The sequence below is a fragment of the Bombus terrestris genome, chromosome 9 (genome assembly GCF_910591885.1).
Source record: "Bombus terrestris chromosome 9, iyBomTerr1.2, whole genome shotgun sequence".
Classification (NCBI taxonomy): Eukaryota; Metazoa; Arthropoda; class Insecta; order Hymenoptera; family Apidae; genus Bombus; species Bombus terrestris.
The window spans coordinates 12,786,282-12,811,085 of record NC_063277.1 but is presented as its reverse complement, the minus strand read 5'-3'; the positions used below and the strand labels follow the sequence as shown (position 1 = coordinate 12,811,085).

The 24,804-nt window shown below is 27.6% G+C and overlaps 8 protein-coding genes across 19 annotated transcripts; 6 read left to right on the top strand and 2 right to left on the bottom strand.

The window, feature by feature from the left end:
* Positions 1-645: 645 nt before the first annotated feature.
* LOC100650890 (transmembrane emp24 domain-containing protein) lies at positions 646-2,214 on the bottom strand. Of its 3 annotated transcripts, none has more exons than XM_012311698.3 (4): positions 2,146-2,214; positions 1,965-2,044; positions 954-1,294; positions 646-874 (listed from the first exon to the last, which is right to left on the bottom strand). In XM_012311698.3, the coding sequence occupies exons 2-4, from the start codon at positions 1,966-1,968 to the stop codon at positions 725-727; spliced, it is 495 nt and encodes a 164-aa protein (XP_012167088.1). In that variant the 5' UTR covers positions 1,969-2,044; positions 2,146-2,214; the 3' UTR covers positions 646-724. The 3 variants fall into 3 exon arrangements, with proteins under 3 accessions (XP_012167088.1, XP_012167087.1, XP_012167086.1); XM_012311697.3 differs by having other exon boundaries at positions 2,132-2,182; XM_012311696.3 differs by having other exon boundaries at positions 1,965-2,190.
* A 580-nt stretch (positions 2,215-2,794) lies between these two features.
* LOC100649555 (protein ABHD11) lies at positions 2,795-4,648 on the top strand. 5 transcript variants are annotated; one of them, XM_048408787.1, is made up of 4 exons: positions 2,795-2,867; positions 3,625-3,770; positions 3,823-4,188; positions 4,269-4,648. In XM_048408787.1, the coding sequence occupies exons 1-4, from the start codon at positions 2,810-2,812 to the stop codon at positions 4,578-4,580; spliced, it is 882 nt and encodes a 293-aa protein (XP_048264744.1). In that variant the 5' UTR covers positions 2,795-2,809; the 3' UTR covers positions 4,581-4,648. The 5 variants fall into 5 exon arrangements, with proteins under 5 accessions (XP_048264744.1, XP_048264743.1, XP_048264745.1 ...); XM_048408786.1 differs by lacking the exon at positions 2,795-2,867 and adding an exon at positions 2,968-3,401 and having other exon boundaries at positions 3,614-3,770; XM_048408788.1 differs by lacking the exon at positions 2,795-2,867 and adding an exon at positions 2,969-3,277.
* A 494-nt stretch (positions 4,649-5,142) lies between these two features.
* Positions 5,143-6,739, bottom strand: LOC100649360 (protein unc-119 homolog B). The gene is made up of 4 exons (XM_003402504.4): positions 5,970-6,739; positions 5,765-5,878; positions 5,355-5,654; positions 5,143-5,294 (listed from the first exon to the last, which is right to left on the bottom strand). Exons 1-4 carry the CDS (start codon positions 6,112-6,114, stop codon positions 5,167-5,169), a joined length of 687 nt encoding a protein of 228 aa, XP_003402552.1. The 5' UTR covers positions 6,115-6,739; the 3' UTR covers positions 5,143-5,166.
* A 330-nt stretch (positions 6,740-7,069) lies between these two features.
* On the top strand, positions 7,070-8,959 carry LOC100649240 (vesicle transport through interaction with t-SNAREs homolog 1B). Of its 2 annotated transcripts, XM_048408791.1 has the most exons (3): positions 7,070-7,213; positions 7,286-7,756; positions 8,440-8,959. In XM_048408791.1, exon 3 carries the CDS (start codon positions 8,565-8,567, stop codon positions 8,901-8,903), a length of 339 nt encoding a protein of 112 aa, XP_048264748.1. In that variant the 5' UTR covers positions 7,070-7,213; positions 7,286-7,756; positions 8,440-8,564; the 3' UTR covers positions 8,904-8,959. The 2 variants fall into 2 exon arrangements, with proteins under 2 accessions (XP_048264748.1, XP_012174243.1); XM_012318853.3 differs by having other exon boundaries at positions 7,197-7,756.
* On the top strand, positions 7,763-8,429 carry LOC110119157 (cell division control protein 31-like). The gene is made up of 2 exons (XM_020867779.2): positions 7,763-8,018; positions 8,135-8,429. Exons 1-2 carry the CDS (start codon positions 7,799-7,801, stop codon positions 8,344-8,346), a joined length of 432 nt encoding a protein of 143 aa, XP_020723438.1. The 5' UTR covers positions 7,763-7,798; the 3' UTR covers positions 8,347-8,429.
* Positions 8,960-9,413: 454 nt separating the features above from the next.
* Positions 9,414-17,646, top strand: LOC100651011. 2 transcript variants are annotated; one of them, XR_007225178.1, is made up of 12 exons: positions 9,414-9,570; positions 10,158-10,747; positions 11,057-11,167; positions 11,290-11,540; positions 11,625-13,891; positions 13,990-14,119; positions 14,205-14,699; positions 14,759-14,902; positions 15,292-16,022; positions 16,094-16,255; positions 16,348-16,495; positions 16,568-16,598. XR_007225178.1 is itself a non-coding variant. In XM_048408782.1 (12 exons), exons 1-12 carry the CDS (start codon positions 9,513-9,515, stop codon positions 17,087-17,089), a joined length of 5,625 nt encoding a protein of 1,874 aa, XP_048264739.1. In that variant the 5' UTR covers positions 9,415-9,512; the 3' UTR covers positions 17,090-17,646. The 2 variants fall into 2 exon arrangements, 1 of the variants encoding a protein (XP_048264739.1); XM_048408782.1 differs by adding an exon at positions 16,874-17,646 and having other exon boundaries at positions 9,415-9,570; positions 16,094-16,495; positions 16,568-16,797.
* Positions 17,647-18,867: 1,221 nt separating this feature from the next.
* On the top strand, positions 18,868-21,426 carry LOC100651132 (probable ATP-dependent RNA helicase ddx42). 2 transcript variants are annotated; one of them, XM_012311701.2, is made up of 4 exons: positions 18,868-19,155; positions 19,978-20,044; positions 20,124-20,183; positions 20,262-21,426. In XM_012311701.2, the coding sequence occupies exons 1-4, from the start codon at positions 18,994-18,996 to the stop codon at positions 21,023-21,025; spliced, it is 1,053 nt and encodes a 350-aa protein (XP_012167091.2). In that variant the 5' UTR covers positions 18,868-18,993; the 3' UTR covers positions 21,026-21,426. The 2 variants fall into 2 exon arrangements, with proteins under 2 accessions (XP_012167091.2, XP_048264740.1); XM_048408783.1 differs by having other exon boundaries at positions 19,013-19,151.
* A 138-nt stretch (positions 21,427-21,564) lies between these two features.
* LOC100651373 (E3 ubiquitin-protein ligase MARCHF8) lies at positions 21,565-24,591 on the top strand. 3 transcript variants are annotated; one of them, XM_012311702.3, is made up of 7 exons: positions 21,589-21,981; positions 22,422-22,453; positions 22,532-22,832; positions 23,108-23,199; positions 23,354-23,534; positions 23,672-23,937; positions 24,007-24,591. In XM_012311702.3, exons 3-7 carry the CDS (start codon positions 22,716-22,718, stop codon positions 24,266-24,268), a joined length of 918 nt encoding a protein of 305 aa, XP_012167092.1. In that variant the 5' UTR covers positions 21,589-21,981; positions 22,422-22,453; positions 22,532-22,715; the 3' UTR covers positions 24,269-24,591. The 3 variants fall into 3 exon arrangements, with proteins under 3 accessions (XP_012167093.1, XP_003397751.1, XP_012167092.1); XM_012311703.3 differs by lacking the exon at positions 22,422-22,453 and having other exon boundaries at positions 21,565-21,640; XM_003397703.4 differs by lacking the exon at positions 22,422-22,453 and having other exon boundaries at positions 21,582-21,981.
* Positions 24,592-24,804: the final 213 nt, after the last annotated feature.

Here is a 24,804-nt window from a genome sequence, read left to right as displayed (position 1 = left end):
GAACTAATCTCAACTATTTTTCATAAATATCCCTATATTGAAATATTTATTCAATAATCGCATAACAGTAAAATAATAAGTACATACCAAGATACCATATTGTTTTTTATAAACAATATCAATTTCTACTCTTATTGCTTCTAATCTAATTTATATCAGAATGATTTAAATCACTACATAACATCCATGTAACAGAAAAAACTAAGTAAAATTTAAATAAAATTTGATTCATCTAAGACATATTAGATATATCTAATAGAATTAGCAAATAATTAATCGGTATCTTTTTATTAAATCATATAACTCTGTACAATTGTATAAATATTATTTTAAGTTCTAGTGTAAGTTATAGAATTTAAATTGGTATATGAAAACGATATAATATTTCGATACAAATTTCTGTACATATTTGTTTCATAAAAATAACTCTGAATGATTATTAATATGAGAATAATTAGATTTTATATATGATATATATTTTAAGTTATACATAAACTAAATTCTTTTAGCTAGTATTAGTGTAAAAAACATTTTGTTTAATGTTTTTAAAATTATCATAAGAAATCATATTTCTTTTTTAACAATATTATAAATTCTCAACATCATTAGAATATCAAATTTAAGGAAAGAAATAACTTCAAAATGTTGAAATTTTTTAATTCTATTATAACTTAATCACATAAAAAATATACAATGAATGTATTTTCTTATTGCATATGTTGAATTAGACGACTCTTCTAACTTCAAAGAATCGTTTTAGATAGAAAATTTGTGCTATTGTCATACAAACCAAAACCACAGCTTCAAAAAATGCCCACACAACTACACGAGTATTTGTGCTTTCACTGATTGCTCTGTGATTGCGATCTCTAACCTAAAAGTAAAATATTAATTTTATTAAAAGCTTTAGTAAAACACAAGGAAATGAAACACAAATTCTAAGAAGAAATTACCTGCATGTATTCTTGCTCATTTTTCACACCCCATAAACTTGTACTTAATTCTTTTATCATATCATCTATTTTGTTATGGTTTAAATCAGAATTTTTTCCATCTGAAGTATTTTCTACAGGCTTTGGATTTTCACCAATATCCATGTTAAACATCACTACTTTTGGTGTCATACTACTTTTTTCATTGCCAAAACAATATGTATAAACACCAGGAAGATGTGCAGCAAATGTATATTTACCACTGCTTTCTTGATCACCTTCATAAATTATTTTTCCATCAGGACCAAGTATTTTTACATCTATATCTAGAAATCCACCTTCTGCTATTTCAAATGTAAGACCTATGAAAATAATATCATTTTTGTGTGAATATAATAACATTATTTTAAAAGATATTATATAAAATAAATAAGGACATATTTAAGTTAATATATGGTATATACTAATATAAATACATTAGACAAGTACTATTACAATTTATTATCCAAATTTTTGAATTATAAAATCCCAATAATTTCACCAAATTTGTTTATTTAATCCTTATTGAATTAAAATATTATCCAAATAAAAATTTGATAAATTTAATTTCATTTATATTTCTTATTATAATATATTATGCTAATTGAAATAAAATGCTAATTCTATTTGCATAAAAACAAGTTGTTTAGAACATTTTTAAAATAATGATATTTCTAACAGATTCGAGTAAATATTTGTATGTATATCCTGCCAAGTTGTAAGAATATTTTAATTATCTAAATCAACAATTTTTAATAATGTAGTAAGATTTTTTTATACCATTTTACATTATTTATACCATATTAATTCCAAAAGCAATAACAAAACCTCTTTGTTTAATACGTGTATTTTTAATACTAAGAAATTACTTCGATTAACATTCATCTCCAAACATAAAAGCAATTTTATATCAAAGTTACATTTTGGAAGATTGAAAGTTATTATTTCTCTATAATACATATATTAAAAATAAGTACAGAAGTGAAAACTAACCCATTTTCGTGCCTGTTTCTACATTATCAAAGAAACATTCTTCGGCATGTGCGTCCACGGTAATGAAATAGCAGTTTACTCTGGAGCTCAAAAAAATTAAGAATAAACACGAAATGAACCACCTCATTTTATTAAATTACAATTTGAATCAATTAAAAACGACATACGATTTGTCTTTTACCTGCTATTCACAGTGGCATGTTGCTACCACAGCGCCACGTATGCATTCTGCCGCGAAATAAATAATATAGATAGATGTACGTCCTACAAGAATTATCAAACTCGTCAAAATGATAAATTCCAGATTTTTTTGTAATTATTAAACAAAGCTAGGTGCTTCCAACAAAATTCATGTTGGCTTTTGTTAAAATAAAATTACAATTATATATACATATTGATTTGCATCATATTAACGTTTAATCAATATATTGAGATACCCATTAAAGGCTAATTGTTCATCTATTTTATTATTACAATATAATACTAGAAAGTACCAATTACAATGTGATTAAATATTGAATGAAAATCATTTTACTTTTATTACGTAAATATATATTTAGAAATATACATTTATGAGATCGTAAGCCTATACAACACTTCTGAAAATTGCGAATAAAATTTCGAATGAGTTTGGAAATTTGATGAAAGAATGTTTCATTATTACAACTACAATTTTACAGAATTAATTATTCTATTTTGTGTTGAAATCTAAATCTTCTAAACATATTTTCTAAAGATTAAGTTTCTAATAATTCAAATAATTTTTTATTCTCTAATATATTCAATTCAAATTCAATTCAATTCAAAACGTCAATCAATTTGAAAGTATAATCTTTAAAATATGTATGTACTTATATTTCTTTTACGAAACAATAACATCAAAATTTTGGTGCGCTTGTAGAAGTATGATGTTTATATAATTATACTATTCTAGTGAAACACTTTTTTTACTGTTTAAAACAATTTTTGATTCATTATTTACCACCGATTTATTAAATTAACGTAATAGTATATATATATAATAATGAATGAAACACGACATTGAAAGTGACTTATTTAACTTCGGATGCATATAACAGAAACATTTTATATAATACAAAATATTACTGTATTTACACATATTATGTGTATATTATTATCTAATCTGGTTTAGATTGTAGTATTATTTGATAATGTACTATTGTCACATGTAGTTCATTCATGGTTCATGATTTTATGTTATAAAAAAGCAATATAAAATACAAATTTTTTCTGAAACAATCAAAATTTATTGTTAAACATTGTTAAAAAATAAAAAATAGGAAGTATGAGTGGTATGTGCTCTCGATGTATAATAACGCGAAATATTTTTCACCATTATCGAAGACAAGATTTCGTTGTTACTTCATCTTTTGTACCATATTTATCTTCCAAACAAATACGTAGCAATTCTGATTCGTACGTATATATACGTGGGTATATATGTACATATATATATGTATATACTGTTGTCACAGTATCATTTATATAATTTAATTGTTATATATATATATATATATATATATATATATATATATATATATGTATGTATATATAATGTTGCCACAATATTATTTATATGATTCAATTGTTAAAATATAGTACTTGTTTCATCATTACTAATTTTCAAGTGTAATACCAGTAAAACTAGCATATGTTTCCTATGAATCTATGGATGGGAATAAAAATGCTTCCAAGCGACCTATAATAATAATGCATGGTCTTTTTGGTTCAAAAACTAATTGGAACTTATTATCAAAAACAATTCATCGGGATACAGACCGTAAGGTAGATACCTGGATTTTGTGTAATGCAAGGAATACTTAAAATAAATTTATAGGTGATAACTGTAGATGCAAGAAACCATGGAGATTCCCCACATTCTTCAGACATGACATATAGTCATATGGCACAGGATATAGTTCAACTTATGAATGATTTAGGATTTCAAAAATCTATATTAATAGGACATAGCATGGGTGGTTCTACGATGATGTATGTAGCTTTAAATTACCCACAGCTAGTAGAGAAATTAATAATAGTTGATATGTCTCCGGTGAGGGTCAGTCCTCAGCTCATGGAAATGGAAAAAATATTCAAAGCCATGCGCACAGTAAATTTAGAAGGTATCCCGACATTGACAAAAGCACGTTCTAGTATAAGAGATCAACTTGCAAATGCTATTAAATCATTACCTTTACGTCAGGTAATTAAATATTTATTATATTTCATATGAACAGTTAAAACAGCTGTCATTTATATAAACTAACATTTTCTTTATTTCAGTTTTTAGTAATGAATTTAGTAGAAGCAGATATTGGGAAATATAAATGGCGGGTCAATTTACCTGTATTAGAGCAAAACTTTGCATCACAAATAGCTGTATTTCCAGATGTAGGATCAAAAATATACAATGGACCGACATTGTTTATAGGTGGTTCTAACAGTGATTATATAAGAGTAGAAGATCATGATAAAATAAAAAAATTATTTCCATCCGCTGGATTTACTTATATAAATGGTGCAAATCATTGGGTACATGCAGATAAACCAACAGAATTTTTAAAAACAACAATTGATTTCGTTAATCAGACATAATTTATTATCATTTCATATGTAAAAAAAATACACAATATGTTTTGTAAATATATACATGTATTTGTGAAGTTTTTGACATTACATATAAATCAAGAGAAAAATAGTGAAGTAAAATATAATTTTATGCAGCATAAATAAATCATAAATTTTGTGCTTGTTAAAAACTTACAAAGCTCATCTCTTTAGCCTCTTATTTGTTGCTTTCATAAAAAATACATTCAATGTCATTATTTAAGATTTAGTAGTGATAAAACTGACAAACAGCTTTACACAAGGCCATATTTAAAACAATAACTATTTAAATATTAGGCATCATAATAGAATTTTTAATTATTATAAAATTAAAAAATATTTATTTAGCTATAAGTTCAACATAGAAAATTATTGAATTAGATATGTATTCAATTAAAAGAGTGAAAAGTTGCATGTGAAGCAAATTCAACTTTTAAACATTAATCTAAAAATTTATGAAAATTGCAATTATTTATAAAAAGAAATAAATTTGGAATTTTAAATTAGCTAAATATTTGCTACTATTATCACAATTATTTTTTGCAAAGTGCAAGTTTCCTACTGACTTTATCTACTAAAGTACATCATGTGTGTGTCCACCATTATATGCATAATCAGCTTTATTATGCATGACCAATTGATTGTCCACAAAATAAAACGAATCTGAACGTGTTTCAAATGGATTTGCAATCATTTCAGAAACTGTAAATATTATATATTAGAAATTAATAAAATCATATTGAATAATTATTTATTGCTTACCCAAGTCAGCAGGTAAAGTAGGAAACTCATAAATGTGTTCACAAGTATTCTTGCTATTTGGTATACAAAATCCAAATTGAAAGTCAAAAGTTTTCAACAATCTATCCCGAAAGAAATGACGTTCAATCATTCGGAAATTGTTCACTGGTTTAGAACCCACCAAAAACTCAATTGTAGCTCCGACAGTCTTTAGTTTAAGAAATTGAGGTGTAAATTGATACCGTACAAAACGGCCAGTATTAGCATCCTCACAACCAGATTCTTCATTTTCTGGTTCCAGATCTTGATTGGAATCACATTCTAAGATATAAATAATAAAATTTCATTTCTATATAATATATCAAATATAAATACATTTGTGTCAAATTTTGTTGTAATTATCATTAATTATAATATCTACAATTGCTAACCAGTAGCTGGTGGTTTTGTTATCTCAAATAATATTGCTCCTGTCTCTAAGTCTCTGATTTGAAATCTTGTAAAATCTATGTCATAAATATTTGCCTCTGGAGAACATAAATACTCTGAAATTAATATAGATATGTAATATATATTTGATCTTCCTTATTTATTGATATATTGAAATACAAAAAATATCAGTATATACTATCTTACTGTCAGTAATTGTAGGTAATCGTAGCACCATTTCTGGGGTTATAGTTGTTTCCTGAATATTTCTATTATCTGTACTTTCCTGATCTGCTGATGGTGTAAACGGAGTAATAGCTTCATTTGACTTATTCTCGCTATCAACACTCATAATTTAAGCGTAATTTAACAATATAAAGACAATTATTTATATTCGATATCGCGTATGACAATTATAAAATATCACATATGATATTCATTGAATATCCTTAAATGAGGTTTCCCCTTGTTAAAAATATTTTACCTAATGTTTTTCGTTGTAAAAATATTTATATACTCAATGTTACTTCCATTGCATATATATTGTGGCATTTCTTTATATGTCAATAATTATTTACGTTTTATACAAAGTATTAGTCGTGAGATTATGGCTATCGAAGAAACACTTTATCACTTATTTAAGAAAGTAAAAAAAAATAACTAGAAATCTCGTGTTACCAGTATTTCATGGATTTCCAGGGAAATTGAATTTTCAATTAAAAATTAAATTAAAGAATTATACATTTTATACATATATATTTATTTAGAGAATTAGAATATTAAACTACGCACATGTTGACAAACAGATATTTATGTTGTATGTTTTATGTACGCAACAAAATAGAATTTTTTACAAATTATTTTAATTTACAATTTTAAAAATTGGTGAATAACACATTTTAGCCAATAGTTGCAATATCATGTAACTACGGTTTTATACATAGATTCAGCAATTCGTAGAATTCTTGCTAGCGAGGGATGTGATCATTTTGATCATAATTTTGATGTATTTTAATTCCCTTATTAGTCGCATAGTGGCGCTGTCATAAAATTCTGAAAAGCACACACATGCATCTTTATATAGTAAGGGACGAAAAATGTTTTTAGGCCGCCATACTACCATACTACTACACTCTCATCGTGACCGTGACCGCCACTCATTTCACCGCCGAGGCAATCATGCACCGATTAACGCATTACTTTTGACTACGTCATTGATAATGAATGCGTATATGTGAGCTTTTGTGAGTTTCGCAATAGCGCCATCATGCTGCTAACAAGGAAATTAATGTAATATACGACATAAGATATCAAAATGATGACATCTAACTCCGTAGGAATTGTCGAACGTACGATCATATGTATAAGGTCAATAAGGTTCACGTTCTTGCGAGATAGATGGAGATAAATAGAGTGCTCTGTCTCTGTCTAAGGCATTCACATCATGCCACGTATGTGCAGTCAAGACTTTTATGTTTTCCATGTTGATTTTTCATAACTAAACAAGACTCAATTTTCCCTAGGCCTCGGTATATGACTGGCGAGACTTATTTATATGATCGTGGTCACGACCAATAAATTAGCTACTCATTTCTATCACGACTCAATTTTCGGATGATTTCCCTAGACAGTGTCGAGAACAGTTTATAGTTTATATGATTGTAGTCTGTCTCGCAGAGCGTAGTCTGAAAGCAAACCTTTCCATGCTTTCCATCTTGATGTTTTTCGACTCGAAAGCTGGACGATTTTCCCTAACGAATGTGCAAACCTGTTTATATGACCATAGCGAATAGTGATTGAGTAGTGGTTGAATATTTCACGACGTTAGATTCATGAAGCCTTCATATGTTTGCAATAAACAGAAAATTTATGTATATATTATCGGAAGCATATTCAAGATATATAATAATATATAACTTAACGAATGTGTATCCTGAATATAACTACATATAATTTGTTGACAACAAAAGAAAGTTTTGCAAGATAAGTGAAAGGTAAACATGTCAACTCGATTTTACTAATATTTATTGTCGATTATGTCAACTATTATAAAGAATGAAAATTTAAAGAGACGCTTAAAGGAATCGTTTTGTTTAATGGATACTGATACTGATGGTTATTTAGATTATCATGAAATGAAAGCTGCATTAAAAGCTTTGGGTTTTGCAGTAAAAAAATCTTACATTTTATCTATTATACGAATGTATGACAAGCGTGGATATAATAAAATTTGTTTCGAAGATTTTAATTACATTGGTACGTTTAAACAAAAAATATTAAATTTAATCAAATAATCTGTTATTTATATTCTTAAAAAATTTTGTCTTTTCATAATCAGTATTGTCTTAATTAAATTTTACACTTACATACAGTATCAGAGAAGTTAAATAAGCGAAAACCTTTAGATGAAATTAAATATGTGTTCAAATTATTTACAAATGAGACTGCAAATGACAAGATAACAGTAGAAGATCTCCAAAAATTTAATAAAAAGCTTGATTGTGATCTGACTAATGAGGAAATGGAACTTATGATTAAAGAATTTGATTTGGATCAAGATGGTTCTAGTAAAATAAGGATTTGATTTTGAATTAATTAAATTATTGAGGAAATTTTAATTTTATTGTTTATTTCATTCATTTATAAATAATTTTGCAAATTATACCTATGATTTCAGTTGATCAAAGTGAATTCTTGGATATTATGGCAGACCTGACAATTTAAAGGACGTTTGTTTTCTTGTTATGAATATAATTATTATTTCATAATATTATCGTGAACATATTTATTAATATTGTCACAATGAATCTTGGAGTTAATTGGGAGGAAGAGCATAGACGGACATTATTAGAAGGAAATGCAATACTGGATCGCTCATCACAATCTATTGCTAGATCTCAAGCAGTTGCTGTTGAGAGTGAACAAATAGGGACAGAAGTAATTTCTGAACTGAATGAACAAAGGGAACGATTATTGAGAGCAGATAGAAGATTATCCCAAACAGATGAAGAATTAGATAAGACAAGAAGGACATTAAATGTTATGCGAAGAAGAATTTTAATGAATAAGTTTATACTAGTTTTAATTATATTACTGGAAATAGCTATACTTGGTGCTATTATATATAAAAAATTTATATAAGAAATATAGATTGTAAATATTATCGATATTGTATATAAACATATATATACATATAATTAATATATACATTATATGTATATACGCACAAGCATTCAGTGCATTTTTATTTATGTTCTGTGTAATATATATTATGCAATATAATATATGTACACATTTTATTTAATATTACATTGTAATTAATACGTTCCAATGAATTATATATAAAACAATAAATAGATTACAATTTGATGCAGTTTTACAAATTGATATACCTTGAAAATCATTGGTATATAATATTGAATGAAAAATTATTAGCTACACAATAACTGTCATTAATATGTATGCATATGTACACAGTTATTTTTAAGTCATCGACTGTACATACGTATTTTACAGTTATCGACTTAGCAGACTGAAAATTTAGTCAATGATTCGCCATAGCAAACCGCAGAGGGCGTAAAAAACACTCTAATTTTTTTCGAGATCGGTATTTCAGAACATAAGATACAAAGTCCCATATATAATGTCATGTCTATTCTATACTTAGTTAATGTTGGAAATTAGAACGACTAAGGATTGAGGAGTCAAGGAGAATCTTTAACATTTTATGAATTAGTAGATGATCGGGTCATGGCGTATGTTAATGTTGCTGAATGGAAAACTGAACAAGTGTGCGAATGGTTGAAAGGTGCGAAAAATTGAATTTCCTTTTGAATCAGTGTTATACATCAATATATTTTAAGGAACAAGTGTACTCTATTATGTGCAGAAACAATGTCGTGAAAATTTGCGTGTGAAAATTTTACAGTATACGCCCGCACCTGTCTCTTTGCCCCTCTTTCCTTTTAATCAGTCACTTTATTGCATGTATAAAACAGTTTATTCAATCATTCATTACAATCACATAATTCGTAAATGATATATCGTTATAAAACGAATCTTTAGTAATACTAAATCTTTCCTAAAAATATTTTAAAATTGCAATATTTTCATTTATTTTCCTAATCTACGCCGTTAATATTCGAAAGAGTTTATAAATGATTATTGTTCACGTAATTTCGTTATTGTTTTTTTCATTGTTATTACTTTTAAAAGAAATGAAATACTAAATGAGTAATTATTATAAAAACAAAAATTATAATTATTTTTCCCTTATAACTTTGTTCAAATTCATGTACAAATTTTTCATTAAAATATTATGATTTCACTTTCACAATATCCTTTTCTTCTTAAAGTAATTGAATCCTTTACAGAAAAAAATGCTTCTTGTTTTAGGTTTGGATAATTCTGTTCTTCCCTATGTGCATAGCTTTACTAATCATGGTGTTAATGGACAACAGTTATTAAGTTTGAGACCCGAAGACCTAGAACACCTTGGGGTATTGAAACTTGGTCATCAGGAAATTATTCTTGAAGCAGTAGAATATTTGAGAAATTTCCATTATGAACTTGATCGTGAAAATCTGCAACTATTGGCATTGCGACTGTCTTGTCAAGCGCATAGTTTACAAAATGAGTTGTCTCATCAGACAGATTCAAAGCCTGTTACAACTCAAACATTATCTGATGTAGCATCAGTTATAATGGCTGTAAAACCATTAGTAAGGTGGCTTGATCGACCTCCCTTTAGTGGACAATTAGAATATAATGACAAAAAAGTTGAATTAATGAAGTTAGCTTTGGAAATGGCCACATGTGCACAAAGAGATAGATTTGCAGAAAAACCAATAGAAGAAATTAGAACAATTTGTGGACAATTAGCAAAATTGGCAGATTATATAATACAAGATATTACTGATCCTATGATATTACAACCTGCTAGTTTAGATTTAGCAACATTAAAAAAGAAGCCAGGAGATGATTTAGTAAGTTTTGAAATAATATCAATTTTTTAAAATAGGGTAATATTCTTCTATTTTATTTTTATTTCTAAATAATTTTATATAATGAATATAATATATATAAAATATTTAACATAAATCATAAAATAGTATACTTCATAATCATTAAAGTTATCTGCTACATCCTTTAATGATAAAACTATAACCATTGATTCAACACATCTGTAACTTCCTATTTAGATAGTCTTGTATTATAGAGTGAAACTGTTAGAGTATATAATTATTTCCTAATAGGTATGAAGAATTAAAATTGGAAAATATTTTCTTTTGTAGGGATTTTATATTTTACCATCTTTTCATGGAGCTCATCAAATTGCGGAGATTAAATTTGGATCAGCTGCACATCAGTGTGGTAAAATGGAAGAAGGAGATGAGATTGTACAAGTAATTTTTCTTTTTTTTTAAATAATTAAAAAATTATATTTTCTATTCTTTTCTGTTTCTTCTGTGTTTATTTGTTATGAATATATAATACAAATGTTTAATTTAATTTAAATATTTTCCAGGTAAATTATCAGACTGTAGTCGGTTGGGAACGAAAAAATCTTTTAGAATTATTTCGCGAAAGCCCAGCAGAAGTATTATTAACTTTGAAACGTAGACCAAGACATACAAAAATATATGGTCAAATTTACATAAAACCATATCGACTTCCAAGCAATAAAAAAACATCTTACACAACACGGTGGCAACACAATCTTCCTTCCCCAAGGCCAGAATTATTAACTATACCAGATTTTACAATGCCATTACCAAGGTATATATATATAGACATGTATCTCATTTATAAAATATATACAATTTCTTTTCTAATATAATACAAATTTGTAAATTTGTTTAGGCCAAAGAATCCCAGTCCAGAACCTGCAAGCATTCTAGATACTGTTAATATGCTAGACACAATGATTATAGATAGTAGCGATTCGGATAGTGAAACAGATCCACCTTTATCTATTCGATTATATTCTACAAAACCAAGAAATTCAGTTCAAAGACGAGCTACTATAACTGGTGCTAGTCCAACTACCAAGCATGGAATTGATATAGAACAATTTTGGAAAGAATTGAAACAGGAACATAGTACAACTTCTCAATTGCGGGACAAAGCAGCATCTTGCGCTCATGGTTTAGATAATGTACCATCAAATATACGACCACAAACATGTATATCTATAGAACAAAACAAAAGAAAAAAAAGGAATGATGGACAAACTGATGATAAGAAAGTACAGTTTCAAGATAAACCTATGATGAAACATGATGTTCCTCAAGTAGGTAATACAATCAGTGTAATAAACGAGAAAAAAGATGAATGTAAAACTACCCAAAATTGTGAGGAATTGTGCAGTAATATAAATACAATTAGCCAAATTTCTCAAACATCTGTTAATGTTACCAATAACAATAACTTAAGTGATACGAGTGTGCCTTTAGATGAATGCAACAATTTTATTAGGGATAAACATAGTAATAGTAAGAGTACGATAAGCAGTAAGGAACTTAGTATATGTAACAGTAAAGAGCGAGGAAGATTAGATAAAAGTTACAGTACGCCAGCGTACGATTCAATGGACGCTGACAGTATAGAAGACAGAAAGCAAAAGTTGTTTCATGCGTTAGAACCGTCTGCAAATAATGTAAGCAATGTATCCAGTAAGACTGATATTCAATTGACTTTTGCGAGTTCCGAAGATCAACAAAAATTAAGAGATATTGATGATCAAAAACAAAGTATTCAAATAAATTTTGATAATATTATTAAAAAAAATAATGATACTGATAAATATGTTACACAAGATAACAAAAAAAAACAATGTTCTGAATCTGAACATTTAGATTCATTTAAAACTTCTATGTGTAAGGTAATTGATGCAAACCACAAAATCAGTATAGAAAATAACCAAAGCAATAATGAATGTATTAGTATTGATGTAAATAAATACGACAAAAAGAACGTAACAAACAATTTAAGTGTAGAAACGGAAAATATATCAAAAATATGTAATACTCAAAATTTTACAAATAATTCAAGCTCTAACCATGAAACTAATGAAGATAAATTAGAATCAATAAATAGTTTTATGCAAAACAGTGGAGAAAATAATTCAAACCTAAATAAATTTGAGAAGATTCTTCAAACATTTAATGGACCAAACCACTGTGGTTCAACAGAACATAAAAAATTAACAGAAAAAAAAGCTAATGTATCAGTAAAAGAAAATATCCAAGCTCAAAGACAAGTATGGATAAATAGTGATCTGAATTTTACTGAAAGTAATGTACAGATATATAATAATATTACTAATAATATTACTCGAAACATTCCTCAAATTCAAATTTGTCGAAAGGTACAGAATGATAATACAAAAACCGAAGATTTAATTATTCAAGGAAATACAATGCAATCTTGCAAATGTGTAGAAGTAACAAAAACTGACTCTGGCAAGAAGTTAGAAAATAAACCTCATCTAATACCTCCAGATCCGCCTCCACGTAAATATTATTCAAAGTTAACAATGGATTCATCTATAAGTAATACTTCAAAGATGTTTGATGACCAAGAAAAGTGTTGTACGCCAGAGAAAATTAATACTAGAAAAGATTTAAAGAGTTTGGAATATTATACGGAAAATCATATCAGAAGTACCTTGGATTATAAAGATAAGCAGGATTATTTTGATGTTTGTAATAGTTTTACAGAAAAATTAGATTTTATTGATGATATGAATACTCTAGATAACGAACTTAGACCTAGTTTAAACTTGGATTCTACATATTTAGAATACAATGATAAGCAAATAAAGGAAACTAAGTTTATCTGTGATAAGTATGAACCTATTGTTGAGAAGTCTGTATACACTAATTCAACAATGGAATACCATGATACTGAATCTTATTCTCAAAATACGGATTCTCCGGATGGTTCATGCTCTTCAAAGCAATTTCTAGATCATAAATCTAAAGTGTCTGAAAAGGAAAAAAGTTTTGAGAAAGGTGTAGTTAATAAAGCTATGATGGTGGCTAGAAGTATTGGATTGCATGGAAGTTTAAGCAAATCTTCCAACAATAGTCCCAGAACTAATAGAAAACGAAGTATATTATTTGCAAGTAAGTAATTGTCACACATTGTATATATTTAATAGATATTAATATATATCAATCTTTAAATACTTATACTTATTGATTTTTATATTACCTCTAACTAGGGAAGCGGAATATCTCTGTTAAAGATATAGGCACAGGTGATTTAGAAGGATGGTTAACATACCGCACAAGAGGTGCAGGTGGTGCTTGGGCGAAAGCTTGGTTTGTTTTAAAGTGCTCTTCTCTGTACAGGTTCGTTAACCAAATTTTTATACTACATATTTTATTCTACATATTTATCTTACAAATATTTATTTTATTATATTTTTAAATATAGGTTTAAAACTCAAAATAGTATAAAAGCCGACTGTCTCATAGCTTTAACAGGATTTACCGTATCACGAGCTGCCGAAGTAAAATCAAGAAAGTATGCGTTCAAGGTTTATCACACAGGAACGGTATTTTATTTTGCTGCAGACACTGAAGATTTTCTTGCCTTATGGGTAGATGCAATTAACAAGGCAACCTTAGGTGCGGATGGCCACAGTAGGAATAGTGCGCTTTTCAGCGAAACTGACGAGAGCGATAGCGAACAAAAAAGTAAAACTAAAAATGTTCATACTTCGGAATATAAACCGAACTTTGAAAAATCGTTCGGATCATTAAAAAAAGTTGTTCGTAAAGATTCTCCCTCGTATAAGGATCATGAAATTAGTGGTGCTAGTTTAGATAGAAAATATCTAAAATTCCTTGGTGCAAGAAACAATGTACCTGTTCCAACTGCACAGTTTAGAAGTTACAGAAGAGTTCTTCCTACATCTACGCCTAATAAGTAAGAGTTAGTATGGAATATCTCATTTAAAACAAAAATAAAATATGAATATTTTTCAGGAAACAAGATTCTGTTCCAAATTCGCCAGATTTGCAAATGACGATTGCAGGAAGTACATTTTATGGATTATGTGCATCTCATAGTGCTACTGATATGTCAACTAGCACTCAAGATATGGGTGATTACAGACGTACCACAGACAGGTAACATTTTATGTTGCATGCTACAGAACTAATATATCAATTTTGTTGTATTATATAATCTTTTATAATTCTACTAAACTTAAATTATTGTGGTTTTATTTTTTTTTTATTGTGTACACACGAAAATAAATTTTTAACTAAAGAATAATAGCAATTAAAAATATTGTTATATTTTGCATTTCATAATAAAATAATTAACTAAAAATATTGACTGCATTTATTTTATATGTATGTATATATTTTGTGCATGTTTTTCCTTATTGTAACTGTTTTCCTACATACTATCCTTAATGAAGTAGAACACATTTTATTTGCTTTTACACATACATATCTCTTGTTATCCTATTGAATATTGTAAAGTAATTAGTGAAATAGTATTTAATATTTAGGTGTCTCAGTAACAGAAATAGAAGAGCAGAAGATTTACAAGGTTTTATTACATTAGAAGAATTCATGTTGTTGCAACAAGAAGATCAAAGACAAATGACAAAAACTAGGCCTGTATCACCACGGATGACTCCTTTAACTAGCGATCACGTTCATGTCCAACATAGGAACTTTCATGATAATGAGACTGTTAATGAACAATCCAGATTTGTCAGTGATGGAACTTTCAATAATGATGTTTATATTCGAAATAAAAATAGTGATGAAGTAGTAAATAACGCTGCTTCTGCATATGGTTATCCTCGGAATATGGATACCATTCACGCAGTGCGACAATATAGCGAAGATTTTGATTCAGAAAGAAATGAATATAGAGGAGAATCATCAAAACATTCGGTTCATAAAAAGTCGAACGAATTTTATTACGCTAATAAAAAAAAATTATCAGATGGCTCAAATATTCAACAGTTGAAGCCATGCAATTCATTTCACTGTAAAACTATCACAAATGATCAAAAACCTTCTTTGTGTCATAATAAATCAGATATTGTTGATGGTTCTGGGAGGCAAATGAGCTTGAATTGTGAATATAATACTAATATTTATACAAATCAAGCACAATCTTCAAGTAATCATGACATTTCTAGATCATATGATTATTATTTGCCTAAAAATGTCAATAATTTATCAGAGGACATGAAACTGGCACCAAGAAGACTTACTCGAAATGATGGTAACTTCTTTCATTATTTATATAATAACTTTTTAGTATATCAAGATTAATACGATTTCTTTTTCATTTAGGTTCCTCAGGATCTACCAACGACCTTACGTTTCATACTTTCTATGAAACTTTACAACGTGCAAAGAAAGATGCATCCATTAGTCGCAAAGGAAGTTTCAATCTAACAAGTCGTCGTGATCATGTTTCTTCAGACAAGCATTGGTTGGACTCTTTGCGACGAGGTGATAAAAAAGATATCAATTGTGATAAAACTCGTTTGAAAAACGTAGCACAGTACCACCCACCACCTATACCAACTTCTCCATTCGAACAGGAAGGTATGACTGCTGCATTTGAGATGCATTTAGATAAAGGTGAACAAGTTCAAAAGACAAATCGATTGAAAAATTTGTTTGGCAATAAATGTCAGCAGAAACCTTCTACACTTGATTTACCTAAGGAAACACAAAAAACTTTATTGGGTAAATAATATACTTTAAATTTCAGCTATATTTTATAATAATCTTTGAATATAATTTATATATAAATTATAGGGTCACCGAGATTACACAGAGCGTTATTTAAAGAAAAATGTTATAATCAGTCACGATTACCAAGTCGATCGAGCAGTCAGAGTCCTGGCGATAGTGGAATAAGTCAATCTCATAGTTCCTTCAGTGGAAATAGTCCTCAAACTCTCAGTCAGAGTTTTAGTTCAGTCAGTTCTGTTAGTGATTGGAGTCCAGATACACCATCACCGTGTACTCCAAATTTAATATCGAAGGTATATATTTCAATAAATAGTAATTATAAATATTGTGTCAAATATTAACATAATAATAATAAGTATTTATTTTTAGGGTATTACAAATCAGCCCTCCTGTCAGAAAGGTCACACAAGCATAGGTAGAAACTCATTGACACCACCGACTTTGCCTTACATACCACCACCTACATCACCACCACCTGATTATCCTGGTCTTGAATATCCGCCAGTATTTGAACCTGGTACTTATTCTCTCTTGGATGCTTCGTTACTACGTAATCGTAATAAAAGCAATCGAGATACTCATTAACCAATGACACAACTTAGTTCGTTAATCTACACAATAATAACCAAAGATAATGTGTTTCCTTAATCATTTATCTATATATAATCAGGTATTTTATATAAGGAATTCAAAAACATAATAATATTTTTTCATAAAGTATTAAAATTTAACCGTCCATTTTATAAGAATTTGAAGGTTATTAAATCATTTTTTATACAAATTGAAATTATAATCTATCCACTCAATGGTAAGAGCAAAATAATAGTTGAGTGAACGACTGAAATTTAATACGATATACCATTACTTTAATAATATAAAGATTACTTGAATTAGACTACGCGTGCAGTAGCGACAATTTGTCGCGCGACAGTTTTGTCACTCTCACTTGTATCAATCAAAAATTCAATTTCATCTTCTAATAAAAAAAAGTGTCCTGAATTGCGTTGTCAAATGCGTCCAAATCACTGTTGTGCGACAAATTAACGCTAGTGTTCGCATAAATTATTATTTGTAATAATTATTGATATAAGTTGCTAAATTGGAACTTATTACATCTTTTAAAATATTTTAATTACACTAAATGTTTATTGTATATTCATTATGAAACCCTATAATAATTACCAAGTAGGTAGATTTACATATAAATGTTACATATGTAATGTAACTTTTATACATAATACAGATAAAATGTTATGTTAATGGATGAAGAAAATTAATGAAAAATTTGATGACAAACATTAATTGCTTGCAATAGCAAAGAGATCAATTTTTTCATTTCTAAATGAATAATCATTTTATTATTATATTCATACATATATATGCAGAACTTTTCATTATAAATAACTTTAAATATGCGAAACAGAAGTGCTCTTGAATGAACATTATTAAAACACACAAATAATATAAATTACATTTTGGTAAAATATAGCAAAATTCTGTTATACTTTTTTAAACATATTTTATAAATAGCTTTAAATATACATTAATCATCGTATATACACATATAGTATACATATATTCGTACATTACATTTATAATGTGATGATGTGTAAAGTGCCTACATATCTCTTTTATATAATTTTTGTATATATGATTAAAATCATACTTTTTTAGCTATTAATGTAATTCGAGCTGCATGACTATTATATTTTATGCTCAAAAAATTTTGAAGAAGTATTATATCATTAAAACTATTCAAGTTTTAAATTATGTATTTTGTGTATTTTTTACAATAGTTTATAGTTATATATGTATCTATATATTAAAAATTTAATTGTATATAATAAGGCTGGCTATGAATATTATAAAACGCTTTCATTACTAAAACAAATGTTTGCAATGTGTACGATAATATTGAATAAAATAAATTATTCGATACACTTTTTATCATATAATATAATAATTAGACTGTGGATCACATAGAAATGAGTGGAAGTAAAAAGAGATAATCCAAGTTTTTTTTCCGGACTGTGAAGCCGAAAAATAAAAGAAGAAAATATAGGACTGCGGATATATGTGTAAATTCATATTTTTATAAATCCAACTAGAAAATAGAATCTAAATAGACAATTGATTTATTTACTAAATAATGTAATGAGTACTAAATTTTGGGATTATTTAGATATTTTTATATATTATGTGCATAATGTATAATAATAACGTTTACTATATATATTTTAAACGATACAACTTTATTTAAAATTTGTGTTTGCTTTGATTTTAACATATTCGTTCATTTGTTTTGTATGTTCGATTATCTCGTAACTTGTAACGCTCGATTAAAAATTGGCTTATCGATAGAAAAAGATATCGATAACCTATCGAAGGACTTTTTGAGTTGTCTTGTGTCGGTTGTATCCACGATCGTTGTGTCTGTCTACTGGAATTTTGTGAACTAGAACATAAAATAAAAGAAAAAAATTAACAAAATGTCAGTTCCAATTGATTATATTGATTTAACAACTGATCTACCAGATCAACCTTCAAAATTACAAAATAAGGGTGAAATATATGTTAATTTAACAATAACAAAGTCACGAAAGCGTGGTTCTAAAAAACAAGTTGCACAACTTGAAGATTCTATTATGTACGTATGTATTGTCACATCATACTTCCTTAATTTTAATCGAATTTATTTGAAGGTAAACATTTTTTTAGAGAAATAACAGATAATAATAGATGTAAAGATGTACAAACAATGGAAATCATAGATCTAGATAATATCAATAGCCCAAAAGAAACTGGAATATGTTATGTTAATGATTCTAGAGAAGAAAAGTTAGTTGTATTGACCTGTCCAATATGTTATGAACAGTTGTCTTCTAAAATGAAACCTATGTCTACTCCTTGTGGACATATATTTTGTACAAAATGTATAACTCTAGCTCTACGAGTACCTAAAGCTAAGAAGTGTCCAACATGTCAAAGAATTATTAAATTACAATCTTGTACCCGTTTATATTTTTAAACATATAGATTTTGGTTCTTATATTTATGTACTTTTCATATTAGTACTATCATAAATATGTAATTTGCTCTAAGTTATGAGTATTTTAAAGTGTATTTAATGATATTTCTGTAGTTATATAAACTTTAATACTTAATCTCTAATTATGTATAGGATATGCTGTTATTTTTGTATGTACTCATTATAATAATTTAAGACTTAATACACTTTTAATTTCTGAAGAAAGAAATTAAAACATTTGATGAAATCTAAAAGTGTATCTATTTTAATCCAACTTGATTTAAAGGTCATTCACTGTTTACATTTTGTTGTCACCTTGAAATATCTCCAATATATTTAACATAACACTATTTTATATCCTTTGTATATCTGGTTTTATGAAATTTATTGACATGATTTGATATATTCTCTCGATTAGTATAATTAAAATTTCAAAATGTTTAAGACAAAGAAAGTACAAAAAGAAAATCATATGCCACATTTCGTTGGAGGCACTGTAATTGGAATGGCTGGTAAATATTATTTTAAACTATAATATGGTTATATTCTTTGTATTCAACTTATGTAATATACATATTATTTATTTCATAGCTGGTCTATTAGCTGGAAGATTATTTTCAAATACATCAATCAAAAAAAATAAAAAATTTGGTAAGTAATTTTTAATAATTTAAATAAAATAAGAAAAGATGAAATAATTCTTAATATTTTTCATTTTTTTCTATATAGAACCTGTAATTCTTATCAACAAAAATATGAAAAAATATTCTCAGGATGATAATATTTATGATGTATATTTTAATAAAAATCATCGTAATATACGTTCTAAAAGTGCTTCTCGATACAATGAGAAAAATCTCATAGAGAAACCACTGTCACCAATTTCTTTAAATAAGTTTGATGATAAATTAAAAAATGATATTAATAATTTTAATTCAAGTTGCAAATGCAACGAAAATGAACATGTCTTTCATGATAACAAAAATCATATTCCATATAATATAAGTATAGAAAATAATGAATACAATGCACTTACTGATATTTTTCTAGAAAACACTAAGGAAGAAACAAAGAACAATAATTATTATAAATTAGAAAATACTAAACAAGAATCTTCACATACTGTCCAATCAGAAAATAATGTAAGTGTTAAAGATGAAAATTGCTTGAAAGCAATAAATGTTGAAAAAGAAGCATCAAAAACTGCAAAAATTTATGAAAGTATGCAGTTAACAGACATATTTAACAGTTTATCTATTAATTTCTGTGAAAACAGTACTATTTATAAGAATCTCCCAAATATAAAAAATTCTGGGAGTGGTTCAAATATTTCATCAAGTTACACTGATAATGCCAGTAATATGGCTACATATGATACTACATATTCCGAAAATGCAGAACAAAGTAACATTTTTAATTTTTCTTCTATTGAAGACTTTTATGAAACTGACATAATCTCGTCTACAAAACAGGATAATTTCAATGATATCTAAAAGTTTTTAAATAATGTATGTAATAACTTTAAGTAATGTTATGTAATAACTAGAGTGCAGATTTTTATGGGTTTATAAAAAATTTAATAGTACAAAATTACAAAACATGATCATAATATGAAAAATATATAAACTATCCAAAGTACAATGTTTTCTATAATGCTTGGTAGATAAAACAATTGGCCACAGAAGTCCTTTAATGTAAAATATCAAGTTAAGCCATATTAATTCTTTAAAATCCTTTAAAAATCCGCAATCTAGTAATAACTATTAAAGTTAAGGTTTTAAACTAATAACAATATTGTTATTTAGTTTGAATATTTTCTTTTTTACTACATGTATATTGACAAAAAAAATATGTTGTATAATGAGAGAATAAATAAATGATTTAATACAATTAATGCATGCATATTTTATATTTTTCGTATCTGTTTTTTACATATTCCAAATTTGAATCGAGGTCGTTCATTGGTGTAATAATATTCAATGTCATTTCCAAACAACGGATTGGTTGATCTTATACATACGCCACGCCTACGCTCTACGTTATGGCGGCGTCTCAGAGAAATAAGATACACAGTCTGTTGTGAAGAAAGAACTATGCTTTGTAATAAAGTTAGTATTCGTGGTATTTTTGAAAATTGATGCAGTTCATCGCACGCGCTCAAAACGTGATAAACTATAAGAAAACATCGAAATAATTTCAACATTAAACTGTGCAAGTTAATTAATTTACTGCAGTGAATATAAGTTTCCTATAGTGTGTCATTGACTCGAGACGAAATGTCAAAATCGACTTGGTTTCGTGCTATGTAAAAATTTCATCAAGACAATTACGAAAAATTTAATTTATTAAACGTCAGTCAATCGTTTAAAAGCAAGCTTGTTTGAATAACATATTTATTATCCAATTACCAAATTTAGTGCTAGTGTGATTTCCACGGAAATGAAAAGATGTATGTGACGCCAATGCTTTGTTTTCTTTTTGTCGAATAGTTTTCGTTCCAAGTGTTACGTTTACGTAGTGATTTTGATAAAATGTAACCACTGTAGCATTTTTCGCCACTGTCAGTGTCTTTTTTGTATATGTGTCGCTTTCTCTCTTTGTATAAATATTACAAATTTGCATAAGAAACGAATTAGAATTTATCGTTTTACTTGTTCGAATTGTTAAATTTGTATTTTTCTGTCTCTGTTTTTATTAAGTAATCTTAATGATAAATATACTGGACATTTTACTTTAACAATTTTTGCATTATTTTGAGTGGATACAATTGATATCAGAGTAGATACTTATGTTATCTACATATTTTTGATGTATTTATTATTTGATAATTTCTGTATAAATTATATTTTTAAAGAATCAAGTGTAATACATAATTATATCGTCTTCCAGATATAAATTAATCATTAATATCAAAGTCTTAAGTAAATATTTTTATGTAAATAACCGTTACAAATACTTCAGTTTTATATAACATCTTTTAAAGTATGCTATAATTTCAGGTTTTTAAGTATATATTCAAGTTAAATGTTAAACATCATGGCACAAAAAGTCTTTCGTATGTAATTAACTATTAATTTGCGCTTAAACATGATACCAATGGAAAATAATTATCAAACACTCGTTAAGATGTGTTTGTTTAATGTTGTTTATCACTGATCACATCTTTGCTGAGGTCAGAGAGTGATGCCGGTTCATCAGATCAATGTTAATCCGCCTGACCGGCAACCACCTCTGTCGCTTGGTCCTTCCAATAACAATAGCCCTGCTGGTGGTGAAGGCTTACCAGAATGGACACCAAGGGTAACCTCTCATATATATCTTTCTTTTTTTATCCACACATCTTTCATAAAACATTTATTTCCTATTTTAATACTTTTTACTTTAAGACAATTACTCTGTGAATATTAATGATCAAATAAATTCTTTTAGTTTTATATCTGCATCATAAAAAATATTAATGAATAAATAAATTATTTTAGTTTCATATATGAATCACAATAAAGTATTTTATAATATATAAAATATAAATTTACTTTACCTCTTGATTTATGTTTAATGGAACATTTATTTTTTAGGAATCAACATATGCAACAGTAGTTACAATCATACCAGATCATTGTCATTCATCTGTAAGCACATTGTCCTCAAACAATCATGATATTTGCAGGTAAATATAAAATTCTCTTATAAATTATCTTCAAACAACTCTTTTTTACCTTTTTACAAAAAGTTATGTATTATAGCATTGCCAAAATAATTGTTTACGAACAATATTTATTATACAATAATATATGCAAATTTTATATTCTTTTTTATTACAGAATATGTCATTGTGAAGGTGAAGAAGGTGCTCCTCTTTTAGCACCTTGTTATTGCAGTGGCAGTTTACGTTATGTACATCAAGCTTGCCTTCAACAATGGATAAAAGCTTCTGACACACGTGCTTGTGAATTATGTAAATTCACATTTATTATGCATGCTAAAACAAAACCATTTTGTGAGGTATCATTTCTTTGTATTTGTTCTGTATATATGAAAAAATTTTCGTTCAGATTTTTAAAGACTAAACCTATAATTTGCTGATTCTTAATTTAGTAAGTTTGGGAAAATTATACATGATATTAATCAATGATTTTTAGTGGGAAAAACTTGAAATGTCTGCCCTAGAAGTTCGTAAATTATGGTGTGCGGTTGCTTTTCACGCAGTAGCTGCACTTTGTGTGGCTTGGTCTTTATACGTACTCGTCGAACGTTCTGTCGAAGAAGCTCGACGTGGATATGTAGACTGGTCTTTCTGGACTAAATTAATAGTTGTTGTAATTGGTTCTACAGGCGGTTTAGTTTTTATGTACATTCAGTGCAAAGTATACATTACATTATGCAGAAAATGGCGAGCATTTAACAGGTATATAATATTAGCAATAATTATTTCTATTTAGTTGCAAATGTTACAGATATCGACTATATTTTCTAGAGTAATATTTATTCAAAATGCTCCTGAGAAAGTGGTGCTTCCTCCCTCACCTACAGACTCTTTGAGAGAAGTAACATTGCCTCTAAAAGATCCAACTGCCTCTATGCCTGAGCTCAATCATACCTTATTACCCCGTAACATAGATCCTCCATGTGCCTCGCAGATGGTGAAACCGGATCCTGCCGCGCCTCCACAAAGGCACGACGCTCAATTGAAACTGTATGTATTTGATAAATTGTCCTCATCCGAAGACAACTTGTAATACAATTGGGGGTAATACAAATGGCTGCTAATTGTGCACTAATGATTAGCAAAAAAAAATTGTAATGCAAATATAAGCATATGTCTAGAATAAAATGATAATTCTAGACCGCAGTACGATTTTGAAAATCGAAGTTTCTATTTCGAAACTGTCAAATGTCCGCCCTTATGGAGCACCTTTATCTGAAACCTAGTACTTCAGTGCTTACATTGACAATGGGATAGCTGAAAGTGTTTAACCAGCGGTTTAAACATTTTCTCCAACTGTACATAATTATTGTATCTGTGATGTTATTAAATAAAATTTACCATATTTAAACAGTACCCTTAATGTTTATAATGAAAACTTGCGTCCATTTAATAAAATTTTGATTTGGGGTAAATAAATGAATAAATAAATAATGATGTTAAGGTAGACAATGTAATACCAATATGATATAATTCCTTGTATAAGGATTTTTAAATTTAACTTTTATTTTTAATTAAACTTTTCTAAATTATTATTAGAAAGAACAATGTTGTATCAAAATAAAACAT

Excerpts from the sequence above, each read along its gene's own strand:
- LOC100650890 (XM_012311696.3), bottom strand. The coding sequence starts at position 2,091 with ATGAGGTGGTTCATTTCGTGTTTATTCTTAATTTTTTTGAGCTCCAGA. Across the intron at positions 1,295-1,964 it reads AGAAACAGGCACGAAAATGG|GTCTTACATTTGAAATAGCA; the intron begins GTTAGTTTTCAC and ends TTATTTTCATAG. Across the intron at positions 875-953 it reads ATGAGCAAGAATACATGCAG|GTTAGAGATCGCAATCACAG; the intron begins GTAATTTCTTCT and ends TTTTACTTTTAG.
- LOC100649555 (XM_048408786.1), top strand. The coding sequence starts at position 3,271 with ATGAGTGGTATGTGCTCTCGATGTATAATAACGCGAAATATTTTTCAC. Across the intron at positions 3,402-3,613 it reads ATACGTAGCAATTCTGATTC|TGTAATACCAGTAAAACTAG; the intron begins GTACGTATATAT and ends CTAATTTTCAAG. Across the intron at positions 3,771-3,822 it reads ATCGGGATACAGACCGTAAG|GTGATAACTGTAGATGCAAG; the intron begins GTAGATACCTGG and ends ATAAATTTATAG.
- LOC100649360 (XM_003402504.4), bottom strand. The coding sequence starts at position 6,114 with ATGAGTGTTGATAGCGAGAATAAGTCAAATGAAGCTATTACTCCGTTT. Across the intron at positions 5,879-5,969 it reads ATTACCTACAATTACTGACA|AGTATTTATGTTCTCCAGAG; the intron begins GTAAGATAGTAT and ends TATTAATTTCAG. Across the intron at positions 5,655-5,764 it reads AACAAAACCACCAGCTACTG|AATGTGATTCCAATCAAGAT; the intron begins GTTAGCAATTGT and ends TTTATATCTTAG.
- LOC110119157 (XM_020867779.2), top strand. The coding sequence starts at position 7,799 with ATGTCAACTATTATAAAGAATGAAAATTTAAAGAGACGCTTAAAGGAA. Across the intron at positions 8,019-8,134 it reads CGAAGATTTTAATTACATTG|TATCAGAGAAGTTAAATAAG; the intron begins GTACGTTTAAAC and ends ACTTACATACAG.
- LOC100649240 (XM_048408791.1), top strand. The coding sequence starts at position 8,565 with ATGAATCTTGGAGTTAATTGGGAGGAAGAGCATAGACGGACATTATTA.
- LOC100651011 (XM_048408782.1), top strand. The coding sequence starts at position 9,513 with ATGGCGTATGTTAATGTTGCTGAATGGAAAACTGAACAAGTGTGCGAA. Across the intron at positions 10,748-11,056 it reads AGAAGCCAGGAGATGATTTA|GGATTTTATATTTTACCATC; the intron begins GTAAGTTTTGAA and ends TTTCTTTTGTAG. Across the intron at positions 11,541-11,624 it reads TTTACAATGCCATTACCAAG|GCCAAAGAATCCCAGTCCAG; the intron begins GTATATATATAT and ends AAATTTGTTTAG.
- LOC100651132 (XM_012311701.2), top strand. The coding sequence starts at position 18,994 with ATGTCAGTTCCAATTGATTATATTGATTTAACAACTGATCTACCAGAT. Across the intron at positions 19,156-19,977 it reads TTGAAGATTCTATTATGTAC|ACAAAGAAAGTACAAAAAGA; the intron begins GTATGTATTGTC and ends AAAATGTTTAAG. Across the intron at positions 20,184-20,261 it reads CAAAAAAAATAAAAAATTTG|AACCTGTAATTCTTATCAAC; the intron begins GTAAGTAATTTT and ends TTTTCTATATAG.
- LOC100651373 (XM_012311703.3), top strand. The coding sequence starts at position 22,716 with ATGCCGGTTCATCAGATCAATGTTAATCCGCCTGACCGGCAACCACCT. Across the intron at positions 23,535-23,671 it reads AAACAAAACCATTTTGTGAG|TGGGAAAAACTTGAAATGTC; the intron begins GTATCATTTCTT and ends AATGATTTTTAG. Across the intron at positions 23,938-24,006 it reads AAATGGCGAGCATTTAACAG|AGTAATATTTATTCAAAATG; the intron begins GTATATAATATT and ends TATATTTTCTAG.